General features: G+C 39.2%; 1 protein-coding gene across 1 annotated transcript in view; it reads left to right on the plus strand.

The window, feature by feature from the left end:
* The window catches only part of LOC116718720 (intersectin-2-like), a 46,345-nt gene that overhangs the window by 13,537 nt on the left and 19,535 nt on the right, over positions 1–13,273 (plus strand). Inside the window, 15 exon segments of the mRNA XM_032560926.1 lie at positions 155–227; positions 305–423; positions 1,840–1,903; positions 3,362–3,499; positions 3,630–3,718; positions 3,851–4,293; positions 5,199–5,348; positions 5,439–5,579; positions 5,996–6,083; positions 6,281–6,420; positions 9,212–9,348; positions 9,455–10,218; positions 10,291–10,412; positions 12,130–12,381; positions 12,452–12,648. Coding sequence (XP_032416817.1) covers positions 155–227; positions 305–423; positions 1,840–1,903; positions 3,362–3,499; positions 3,630–3,718; positions 3,851–4,293; positions 5,199–5,348; positions 5,439–5,579; positions 5,996–6,083; positions 6,281–6,420; positions 9,212–9,348; positions 9,455–10,218; positions 10,291–10,412; positions 12,130–12,381; positions 12,452–12,648 — 2,917 coding nt within the window.

Here is a 13,273-nt window from a genome sequence, read left to right on the forward strand (position 1 = left end):
GATAATTCCTTTTCAATTTAATAATCTCACTACACTGTTTGAAATATCTAGAAAAAAAAGTAGAAGAGCTGGCATTTTAATACCAGTTTCCAAGTGTTTGAATGTAATAAAAAAAACCTAATAAATGTGGATAATGAATAAATGTGTTCTTTAGGCTTGCCTCTTGGAACTTCCTATGCCTCTCCGGGTGGACTTTCCTCTTCTCTGCTGGATCTGGGATTTGGAAGGTAAAACACACAGAAACCTAAACGTAGAGCTGATGCATTGTTTGTTTTCAGTTTCTTATGGTGTGTAAATCTTTCAGCTCTGCCTCCTCTCCCATGGCTGCTGTTCCCAGTGACTGGGCTGTGCCGCATCCCTCCAGACTGAAGTACAGGCAGCACTTCAACATTTTGGATACACAGATGGTTGGCTACCTTACAGGTGTGTTGTGTTTTTTGTCTGTCGTTAAAAAAATATGGCGCCGTTATGCTGCGTTCACACTGAACGTGTTTCGCTCGTCAAAAACGCGTCCGATGCTTCAAGTTCGATGCATCTGCACTTTGAAGTCAGACACTTGACATTTTGCTCTAGATGTCAGACGCGTCAAAACCGCTCTAGGTGGCGTTGAGAGGAGTCTCCTTGGCATACGTGTCCCTCAAACTCTTCCACCGTCATGCATGTTTCGTCTAAATAAATACTTTTATTTAACTGAACGAATTTGGATAGCTGAAATACGGGGGAATATTTTCAAATGGTAAAAGTTGTAACTTATTCAACATTCCAACTTCCTTGCTGATCTTCTTCCAAGTCAGGTCCTTTCTATTCCTGTCTCTGTAGTCATAGCTTGATTGGTCGTAGATTACAGGGCGAGGGCAAACAGCGACAATTAGTTTATCTTCCAAAATTTTATCATGTAGGAAATTGCAAAACTACAAGTAGTGGAAGTTCAGATTTTCCAACTCCAACGTTGGACACATTGGATGTGCGAAACGCTCCCCTGAAGCGCCTCCACATATTCTTTGAATGTAAACCAGACGCTTCTGACACTCAAAACGCATTTGGTGTGAAACAGGGTTCCTCTCAGTGTATCATAAGCCTGGCGGGCCATCAAGCTTTGCTTGTGTCCCCACCAGGCTTAACATTGTTAATTTATCTTAGGTTTTTTTATTATTATTATTGCCTGTTTTTAAAACTTCATAGTTGATGTTTAAGTATTAATCTTCCAGTCTTCCAAGAATGCATAACTATCAAGTGATGTTTTCAAATTTCCTGTCAGCTTTAAACATTTTTTAACTCAAAAACATGGCGGCCAGCTGGATGGCTGAATCCTGCAGCATTAGAAAACTGTAGTTGCGGATCTCCTTGAAGAGTGATCACTGAAGAGTGACTTTATCACAGGAAGTTGTGGGTGTACTTATGGGTGTGTTTAAACACAGGGCAGATTTCTCAACCTAAATGGTGAGCATTTAATGTCTTTCTTTAAAGGTCTCACCAAACCTGTTTCTATAAAAACAAATGGTTTATTGAAATGACAAAAGTACATGTAAACACATTCTCACTCTTTTCCTCCAGCCACATTTACATATGTTTTCCAGATCAATGCAGTCAGACATGTAAGACAAGTTACATGCAAAAAAAGTGGCTTTTTTTGCATTGCTCCACCCAAGCTGTTACATTCATTTACAGTCTTTATTTCTTTTATCTGACAGAAACATCTGAGGTCAAACTGTTTGCTGTTTTTTGTGATTTAGTTAAAACAGATGCTTACTGCTCTGGATCTCATGCGTACTCATCCTTCATCAGCAGCCTATCTGTGCTGCACAAACCACCATGACATTTTTTCATTCATGTTTCCAGGTCAACAGGTGAGAAACGCCATGGCAACTACGATGCTGACACAGACGCAGCTGGCCTCCATCTGGTGAGAACATTTGTCTCCAGTCAAAGAGAAAAATGATCTTCGTCTCATTTATATCCAGTCTTTGCAGAATGATCCATGCAGCTTAAACTGTTTCACACTTTTCATGTTAAAATCACAAATGTCAATGTATTTTATGAGATTACATGTGGCACAGACACACCAAGTAGTTCATAATTGTGAAGTGGAATAAAAATTATACAAGGCTTGGTTAAAAGTGCCCTTTACTCTAATACCCCTAAAACAGTTCAGGCCAAATATTTTTCCTCAGTTTAGTAAACAGAGTCCAATTGGGTGTAAATTAATATCAGTATAAATATTTATGCTTCTGAGAAAACCTCAGAGAATGTTGGTGAACAAAGTATCATGAGAACAGCAGAAAGTTGTAGAAAGTTTAAAGCCCCGAATATGTTAAAACCACAGACTAAATGATAAATAGCAGACAAAAACAGGTAAGAAAATACAATGTTTACTGAAAATAAAAGATTAGATGAGAATAAAAATAAAAGTATTATTTAACATCCAAATTAACAAACACCAGAGAAAATATTATACCTTAAAAACAAAAAGAAAGTATATAAAAATACTCAAATAAAATAGAAAATGTTGAACAATTCCAGCAGCTTCTCCATAAAAAGGCTGTTTCACAGTCAGATCATAATATTTAAAAACCTCTTCTCCTGACGTTTTACTTCTCAACTTGCTGGATTGATTATAGATTATATATATTGTATATGTAAATCTAAAGCAAATCACAATAATTCTTTGGTCTAACGCAATTTAGACTTTTTAAACTTCCAAAAGTCCACAACCATTTATTGGAAATAGGACATTAGTTTTGACATATGTTTTAAATTCTCCACCCTTTATTATGTAATATGGTCTTTACATCATGTTATAATGTTATTTCCTCATCAAAAACATACCTGGAGTGTTGCTTTGAGTTTTTCATGCATGTTTGAGAAATCCTTTAATCTCCATGGCAACCATTCAGCTGTTCAAAATGCCTGGGTGGACCAAGCCCCGCCTTCGAGACGCAGCTCCTCCTCAGAGTTGCAGTCTACAAGCTTCTGCCTCACAGAGCATCATTCCACTGCGATTCCCCCACTTAGCTCCTTCAGACTAGCCAGCAACTAATTAGCCAACACCTGGTGGAACTGTAACAATATACGACCTACTTATATTCCCAAAATCACTGTTAAAGGGTTAATAGAGGAGCCATGTTGCGATGATGTTGGAAAGATCGGGAGTTTCTTAAAGAGACAGGGGCCCAATTTCAAGACATTAAATTACCAAGTAGAATTTATATTTTATTGTAAGTTATAATTGATATTAATAGCATTTTTATAGCAATTGAAGGTTACTTCATTGTGCTATGAAATGATACTCTAGTTGGAAAATGCATAATATTCTTTATATATTTGTGTGAAAACTTTAATTACTGATTTGTTACGACTGCAGGACTTTGTCTGATGTGAATAAGGATGGAAAGTTGAACGTGGAGGAGTTTGTTCTGGCTATGCATCTTGTTGACATGGCGAAGAGCGGACAACCGCTGCCACTCACCCTGCCGACCGAGTTGGTACCGCCCTCACAGAGGTATGACGACAATGTCTGGAAATGGTTTAGAAAACATGGAAACATTCTTGGAATAACTTTGGCACAACACTGACTCTAGTTGCCAATTTAAGGATGTTTTGTAGTCATTTATTTTTAATCTGCGTTACAGGACTGCAATGAATGGCTCCAGCTCTAACCTCTATTCGGCGATGATTGACGATCTCGATGCAGAACCGCCACAGAAACCCAAAACTAACAGTCAGTACTCCCACAGTCTCTAGTTTTTCATTATTTCACATTCAATAGCATCTTTTTTTTTTTTTTAGTATTATTAGCAAGATTGACGATGAGTTAAAAATATAAACATAAAAACTACATTTTCCATTCCAGTGTCATTTGAGGATAAGTTCAAAGCCAACATAGAGCAGGGGAATGCTGAGCTGGAGAAAAGACGACTGGCTCTGCTGGAGGCGGAGAGGAGGGAGCAGGAGCGGCGCGCTCAGAAAGAACGGGAGGAGCGCGAGAGGAAGGAGAGGGAGGCCCGTGAGGCGGAGGAGCGGAGGAGGAAGGAAGAGGAGCAAAGGCTGGAGCGTCAGAGGGAACTGGAGCGTCAGAGGGAACTGGAGCGACAGATTGAACTGGAGCGTCAGAGGGAACTGGAGCGTCAGAGGGAGCTGGAGCGTCAGAGGGAGCTGGAGCGTCAGAGGGAGCTGGAGCGTCAGAGGGAGCTGGAGCGACAGAGGGAGCTGGAGCGACAGAGGGAACTGGAGCGACAGAGGGAACTGGAGCGTCAGAGGGAGGAGGAGAGGCAGAGAGAGATAGAGAGAAAAGAGGTGAGGCGTACTCAGTGCTGAGCGACTTTCACTTTAGGGTGTTTTGGAATCTAATATTTGATTAAAAGCCTACATATGGAAAACATTTACACATTGATAATTTTTTTTCTCACTGTCTGAAGTTAAATCAGACTAAATTTTTCTTGTTTTAGGTCAGTTAGAATTACCAAAATTATTTCTATTTGCTAAATACCAGAAAACTTCACATGGACATTTTCTAGAGATTTTTTTTTTGTATCTTTCTTTGTATAATGTGTTTAAGCATTTAATTTAATTTAAACAGGAAGATTGTTTATCTTAACACAATTTGTTTGGATTACTTCAATGTAATGAATATTTGTTATTTCTATGGTATGGCAAAAAAAAAAACCACATCACAATATGAGCATTTTATATTGGTCAATATCAATAAATATTGATTAGTTTTTTGTTGTAAACATCAAAAATGTTTACAAAATGAGTGAACATTTCTGTTTCATCCACAGTTTTCACTCCACTATGCTTGTTTTTTATTATTTTTAAGCCGTTATGAAGCAGACTTTAAACTGCTGCTGCGCCAGTTACTCAACAGGTTGTTGCTAGGTAACCACAAGTTAGTCAAAAGGCTGTTGCTAGGTTACCTAATGAGTGAGTGAGTCAGTTGACTTCACCATTTCATTCAGATCAATGAATCAAATGTATCAAAACATAAAATTACATGTGAATGCGATCAAAAAATTATAAACACTTAAGAATGACAACATATAATAGTGAATTGAAGCTGTATTTTATTTTATTTTTTTAGCTTATTTGTATTTTTTATGTCCAGAGTGTGATGCTGGAAAAGTTTAAAAACTTACCTTGAAAATGCTTGAAAAGTGCTTGAATGTTACTGTGCGAACCCTGTTGACCTCCGGTGACTTCAGGCGGCGCAGCGGGAGCTCGAGCGACAGAGGAAGGAGGAGTTTGAGAGGAGGAAGCGCGGCGAGCTGAAGATGAAGAAGGAGCAGGAGCAGGACGAGATCATCAAGCTGAAGGCCAAGAAGAGGAATCTGGAGGTGGAGCTGGAAGCAGTGGTGAGTCTTGAAAAGACACCTTTTTTTTTTTTTTCTTTTCCATCCAGATGCATGCAAAGTTGGAAATTTGTCTCAACTCTTTGTTTTCAGGGTAACAAACAGCGTCAGATTTCTGACCGACTGCGGGACATTCAGAACAACAAGAAACTCCAGAGGTCAGAGTTCGATCTTCTAGATCAGAAGAAAGACACACGGCAACAGGATCTGAAAGCACTGCAAAGACAGATAGAGGTTTGATCTGTTCTTCTGTTTGGTCAAATAAATCATACTTTAATGCATTCATAATGACGTTTGGAAAGTTGAGTGAAATATTATTTATTCATTCTTTTATACTTAATACTCAGATCAGAATCCAAGTTTAGTAGATTATATACCAATTTATCTCTATCTGTCTCTCTCTAATTTATCTCTGTCACTTTCTATTCTCTCTCATTTCTTTCTCTCTTGGATTTATATATATCACTCTCTAATTTCTCTAATTTATCTATATCTCTCACTCTAATTTATCTATAAATCTCTCTAATTTATCTAATCTAATAAGAGTATAAGATCAATTGGATACTTTTAAATATCAAATTAGCAGAAAATATCTATTTGATGTTAAATGTATTTAATTAATTTAATTGTTTGTGTTTGCACTTGGTCAGGATTTTCAGAGGAAGTTGTCCCAGCTGACTCCAGAGAAGAAACGACTGGCAGAAAAACTCCAGAATATGTCTCTGAATAACCCGACTGGTTAGTACTGAGGGTTGGTCACACATACCACTGATCTGAACTCAGATTAATATCAACAGTTTGAAGCTGCTTAGTTTGTAAAGTGAAATGTGATTTTAAAAACAACTACACAAAAGTATTAACCTCTGACTGGAAAGATGTTAAGAGTTTTCTTAATGTTCTCTGACTGAAATTGTGTGTTTTTGACCTTCTTGTAGCTTCAACCATGTCCAACTTAAAGATGGGAGTCACAGAGAAGAGAGGGTCATGCATGATACTGAGAGACCAGCTGGACGCTCTGGAGAAAGAAACGGCTGCCAAGCTGGCTCAGATGGACCAGTACAACAAAGACATGCAGGTAGGAGTGAACGAATGACATTTATCTCTCTAATTTATCTATATTTATCTACGTCTGTGAAGCTACTGACATTTCTTACAGAGACGTTTCTCAGCTAATTCAAAGAATGAACTGTTCTCCAGGTAGTATCATAAAGACAACACAACCTCGTTGTTTGCACATATTACTCTGATTCTAATCCACAGATGTCAAACTCAAGGCCCGCGGGCCAAATCTGGCCCACCATAGCTTTTTATGTGGCCCTCTAGATTCTAGACTAAACACTAAGCGTGCTTAAATATTACGTTATCAATCAAATCAATGCAGTTTTTATCCATTTACTGCCAGATTATATCAATCAGTCCCTCCAGTTCCTTGAGATTTATTGTGGAAATTCACACAAAATCAACAAATCCACACACTTTTTTTCGGCCAAAACGAAAATGAGTTTCACTCCCTGATCTGGATGATCAATGAAACAAAAAGCTTTAGATGGAGGAGCCAACATTACTGCTGCTGTTTACATATTGATTAATGACTTGTAAAGATTGGCACCTGGATCTCTAAAAGCCTGCACTGATATGAATGATGAGAATGAGACTTTTTAATCAGGAGAAATAAGTTTCACTGGTTTAAGCTCAAATTCTGCTGTCATGAAGAGATTCTGCAAAAAAAGCTGATAGATTTGACCTAAGAAGACTCTGTACTGATGTTACATTTGTTTCAGATTAAATTAGATATCTTTAATGTGTTGAACTCTTACTTTAGTCGGCAAGTTTGTGCTCATTGTTTGACTTCAATTCTGCTTTGCGTTTAATTTTAAGTATATAAGAAAAGATAAGTAGAAAATTGTGTTTATTTGTACAGTGGTTTTACAAAACAGGAATATCAATTAGTTGAACGAGTTGTTTGAGATGTAGGCTGGTTGAGTGATGCATGTCTGTAAAGAACGTTATTTTTTCCTCACATTAATGTTGCTTTTCTGCAAACCTATAAATCTCAAACACTCCCTAATGCTTCTTAGATTTATTTTGTTCTTTCTTTTTATTTTCTGTCTTGTCCCACTTCACCCTTTAACCTTATCCACTGCTCCTTCCTCACTTCCTTCCTAATCTGTCTTCCTCTTGCATCCCTCTTTATTCCCTGCCTCTCAGTTTTTGGGAGCTGAGGACAAAATGCTTCAGCCTGTCTTCTGTCTGCTGGCCTGCCTCCGTAAACTCTTCCATCTACTAAAGGTTTCGCCTTAGGTCTCTTTAAAACTTCTTCTCTATTTTCTTTTTGTCTTTCATAGAGTTGCTTATGTGTTCATGTCCTGACTTGTTTCATTTCTTATCCTTGTTTTGTACTGCCTCTCCTTTAAACTGTAAAATATTAGTGCAGACCAGCAGCGTTCAAACTTTTTGTCATTAGGAACAAAATTCTTAAGAGAACTCGAGGGCCACATTTGTTTTAATTAAAACTGAAAAGATTTCTTTTTTTAAGACACTTGTTTTTATCGCCTCAATAAAATACTAAATAAACATTTTAATTAAAAAAGTACTATAAATTTTGTAGAAAAGGAATCTGTAAAATATAAACAGGGTCTTCAACATTTTCCAAAACTTTTTCAGCGTCTATTGTCCTCGTTTTTCTTTTCTTTTTTTGGCAACCAGGGTTGAGCAGCGTTTGCTGATTTTTAGCAAAGTGTAATCAATGAAAACAGAAATATTGTTGATAAAAGAAAAATAGTTTGTCTGTAAAGTCACGTATAATGCATGTGTCAAACTCAAGGCCCAGGGGCCAAATCTGGCCCTCTGTAGCTTTTTATGTGGCCCTCGAGACTCCAAATTACACCAGTATGTAAAAAGCACACAAAATTCACTCTAAATCTGCAGATCTCCAGATCTTTTCTGATTTTTACTTGCAAACTTTTCTTAAAATTGTCCAAAAGTGACTTTGAGTGCCCGCTGCCTCAGCTTTACTTGATGTCAAGTTATAGTCAGTGATCGTTATGACGATTAATAAAAAGCCACGTTTAGCATCATACATAAGCGCAAACATCCTAAAATTCCTTACAAATATTTCTAAATTAGTGCCACAAAATCAGTGATTTTAATTGCAAAAATAAATAAAAAAAGCAAACACAATCATGAAAACCTGGACGGACTGATCAGTGTGAAAAGATGTTCTAGATTTAATTTTAAGAAACACTTACTGAATGCTGAAACAAACTGCTGCTTATTGATATTTTAACAATTTAATGGTTTTACCAATACATTCTGGCAGAACTGGCCCTTTAAGAACACTCAGATTTTGATTTGGCCCAAAATGGAAATGAGTTTGACACCTCTGACGTTTACACTCCATTCTTGAATTCTGGACCGAAGAACCAAACAAAATCATCCAGATGGCCTCAAATGGCCCTCAGGCCACACTTTGGGCATCCCTGGTGTAAACAATGGCTTGATAATTTTCATTTTGATTATTAATATTTTTTGAAGGGCAATTTTGTTTACTGTGATGTCATAGTCTGTTTCATTTATGGTTTTGGTTTTGTGTGGTTTTTAATTTTCCTCCTATTTATTAGTTTTGGTTGTTGTTTTTTTGTTTTAGATATTTAAAGTGTTGTCCAGTTCCAGTGCGACGTGTTTGTGTACAAAATGAAAGTTTAGATGTTTTTGAGACGCCAAACTTGAATTACTTGCTTTTGAAAACGGTCTCATAATAATAATGTTATTGTTTATTGGAATCATTTTGGGACAATTTATCGTCCTGGTAAATTGATGATCGCGATTTGCTTCTAAATGTGTTTTTATTTTTTAATGTGCGTCAGGAACTGAAAGAAAGCCAGAGGAAGCAGCAGGCAGCTCTGGAGAAACTGCGCAGCGCCAAAGAGGAAAAGCAGCGCGAGTTGATTCGAAGGAAGGAGCAGGAGGAGGAGAGGAAGCGACAAGAGGAGGAAACTCAAAGGTCCACAGCAGAACTTTATAGATTTCATCATAAATTATATTTAAGACTTTAATCGTCTTCTTCACTAGGAGTACGTTTTATAGTAACGCCATGAATGTCTTCACAGGCGTATTAAACTGGAAAAGGAGCGCCAGTGGCAGGAGAAGCTGAGGAGGGATGAAGAAGAACGTCAGAGGAGACTTGAGGAAGAACGGGAGACCAAAAAGAGGGAGGAAGAGGAGAGGGAGAGACAGGCTCTCCTCCAGGCTGCCAGGGAGCAGGCGGAGCGAGAGCTGAGAGCGAAGGACGAGGCCGAACGGAAAAGGAGAGAAGAGGGGGAGAGGAAAAAAAGAGAGGAGGAGGAGCGTGTGAGGCAAATAGAGAAACGCAGGCAGGAGGAGGAGAGGAGAAAACTAGAGGAAGAGAGGAGGAAACTAGAGGAGGAGAGAAAGCAGCTGGAGCAGGAGAGGAGGCAGGAAGAAAAGAGGAGAAAAGAAGAGGAGGAGAGGAAATGCAAGGAAGAGGAGGAGCGAAGGAAGAGGGAGGAGGATAGAAGGAGGATGATGGACGAGAAGAAAGAGGATGAGCGCCGGAGGGAGAGGGAGGAAGAGGAGAGGAGGAAACAACGAGCAGCAGAGGCGGCGCTCCGAGATGCTGATGAGAGGAGAAAGAGAGAGCAGGAGGAGAAACGGAGGGAAGAGGAGGACAAGAGGAGAAGACTTCAGCAGGAGGAAGACAGGACGCGAAAGGAGGAAGATCAGAGGAGAAAAGCGGAGCTGGAGGAGAAGAAGAAGAGGGAGGAGGGATCCCGTAAGCAGCAGCCGAACGGAGGGAAGGTGGACATCCAGGAGAAGCTGACGGCTCTGCTGAGAGGCCTGGAGGAGAGGAAGGGTGAGCAGAAAAACTCTGTTTTCTCCTGGATTGTAGTCCAGATTAATTCACCTCCTGATCCCGCTGCTACAGGTGGACAGCCGAAGGCCGCGCAGCACAGGAAGTCTGCTGCCCTCACATCCTACAAAGCACTTTACCCGTTCACCGCACGCAACAACGAAGAGCTCAGCTTTGAAGCAGACGAGGTCATTGAGGTAAAAATGTCACTAAAGAAACACGGCTGGTTTTAACGTTCAACGCTGATGGTTTTATGAAATCTGATTCATAAAGCTAATTAAATCCAGTGAGATTCTGTGTGAATGTTGCCCAGAGCGACCCGTATGCCCAGAAAAGATTGTTGACATCACACGTCAGAAACGACAATAGACGTTTATGGATCGATTTCAAAGTTTATTCAGCAATGGAGCCGACGACGTCGCTACCAGATCATAAGAAGACGAATGAAGCAGATTAAAAAAACAAACTCAACTAATAGCGACAACACTTGGGCGTGCCGTGGTGGCGTAGGGGTTAGCGCGACCCACATTTGGAGGCCTCAAGTCCTCGACGCGGCGGTCGCGGGTTCGACTCCCGGACCCGGCGACATTTACCGCATGTCTTCCCCCCTCTCCCTCCCCCTTTCCTGTCAGCCTACTTCATAAAAAGGGACACTAGAGCCCACAAAAAGACCCCCTGGAGGGGTTACAAAAAAAAAAAAAAAAAAACTAATAGCGACAACACTTAGTGGAGCATTAACTGTAACGATTTATTGTGATATGAAGCGCTTCAGTGGAAAATAGTTCTTTTATTAGTTCATAATCATAAATTTCATCCATTGTTTACGTCCTGATTTACCAGTTCTGGCTCTTTCTGTTGCATGTTTCATGTCTCTCACTCGGGGGCAGACGGTGTCAATTTGTCATGGCTAACTTTGTTATCACCTTATTATTATTTTCATTACTATAAGTAGTACTATTTCTATTATTATCAGTAATGAAATCTAGGATTGTAATATAGTTTTCTCATTACGTAATACTTTTTCTTTCTTTTTTCTTATTTATGAACCATATTAACAGAAACACTCTGAATAACTAAATGACTGAAAAGGACGATCATTTTTCACACATTTACTTTTGTTTCTGTTTGTTCTCTAAATCTTAATGCCTTTATTGATGTTTGCGCAGCAATTCTTTTACCTGTGCCATTATCATTTTTAAGATTTTACAAATGAAAAAAGTTTCCAGGGTCAAAGGTCAGCTTGACCCCCCTTAAAAAAATCAAACACAACTTATAGAGTTTTGGAAAAACTTAGAGTCCACTGCACTGAACCCCATTGAAAACCTCCTGGTTATTCCACCAACTATTGATCTCTGAACTCTTCCTGAGTTAAAACATTAGTATTGCTGTTTCTAAATGAACATTAACTTGTTTTCTTTGCATTACTTGAGTTCTGAAAGCTCTGCACCTTTTTAATTATTTTCACCATTTCTTATTTGTTGCAAATAAATACAAAAGTTTTGCTAGCAATTTCAAAGACACGTTGTCAGTAGTTCATAGAATAAAAGAACAATGTTCATTTTACTCAAACATAAACTTAAAGAGTAAAATCAGAGAAACTGATCATTTTAAGTGGTCTCTTCATTATTTCCAGTGCTGTATAAATTAATTGTGCTATGTTTCTACAGATAAAATATTTGTAGCACTGTTGATTGGCACCAAATTTGTTGGATGTTGTAAATATGGAATTGCTGCATGACCTTTTATGACCTCTGAAAACATTAATTCATATTTTTGTTAAATATTTATCAAAAAAAATCTTTGCCAACTTCTCTCAGGTGAATGTAGCTCATGTCTCAGAAGTTATTCTCTTGGTCAAAAGTCTCCTGCCTCCTTCTCATGATGTAAAAATCAGTCCTGTCTGTTTGCTGCCAGGTGGACGAGACGATGGAGAAAGAGGAGGGCTGGCTGTACGGCAGCAAGCAGGGGAAGATGGGATATTTTCCAGAGAGCTACGTTGAAAAGGTCGGCCCGTCGGATTCAGCTAAACTCGCCGCTGCTGCTCCTCAAGTGTCAATCCAGGCGCAGCTTTCCAACGCGCTGGAAGCTGCAAAGGGACCAGGCACAAAGTCTGCCTTCACCCCAACGCAGTCTCCACACCCGGCTCCTTCTGAGACGCACGGACAGGTAACCACGGCGACCGCCTCCTGGTCCTCAGGCGCTTCGTTCGTTCGCTGAGCTGTCTCTTCTGTTGCAGCCGGTGGTGGGGAACGTTCTGGCTCAGGCGCTCTGCTCCTGGACGGCAAAGACGGACAACCACCTGAACTTCAACAAGGACGACGTGATTCACGTGTTGGAGAAGCAGGAGAACTGGTGGCTGGGGGAGCTGAACGGCGAAAAGGGCTGGTTCCCCAAAACCTACGTGACGGTCCTGGGAGAAGAGGATGGGTCAGAGTAAGTCATGAATCAGGGCTCCATCAAAAGTTTATTATTATTGTTCATTTTCATGACCATAACTCAGAGCTAATGAAAACCCTAAATGGAGTTCACCTTAAATGTACAACAAGAATTTCAAATCCACAAATGTAACATTATGACCTAAACCCGGGGTGTCAAACTCATTTTCATTTTGGGCCAAATCAAAACTGAGTGTTGGTAAAGGGCCTGTTGAGACAGAATGTATTGGTAAAACCATTAAACTGTTAAAATATCAATGAATAGTTGTTTGTTTCAACATTCAGTAAGTGTTTCTTAAAATTAAATAATATTGAACATCTTTTCACACTGATCAGTCCATCCAGGATTTCATGATTTTGTGTTTTTTTTTTTTGCTATCAAAATAACAGATTTCATGGCGCTAACTTAGAAATACTTGTAAGGAATTTTCACGATATTTGCGCTAATGTGTGATGTTAAACGTGGCTTTTTGTTAATTGCTGTATGAGTTACAAGTAAGTCTGATGCAGCAGTCGCTTAAATTCAATGTTTTTGGCCAATTTTGAGAAAATTTGCAGTAAAAATCTGAAAAAAATGTGGGGATTTGTAGATTTTGTGTGACTTTTGCAAGTCTGCAAAAACA

The sequence above is a fragment of the Xiphophorus hellerii genome, chromosome 4 (assembly GCF_003331165.1).
Source record: "Xiphophorus hellerii strain 12219 chromosome 4, Xiphophorus_hellerii-4.1, whole genome shotgun sequence".
Lineage (NCBI taxonomy): Eukaryota > Metazoa > Chordata > Actinopteri > Cyprinodontiformes > Poeciliidae > Xiphophorus > Xiphophorus hellerii.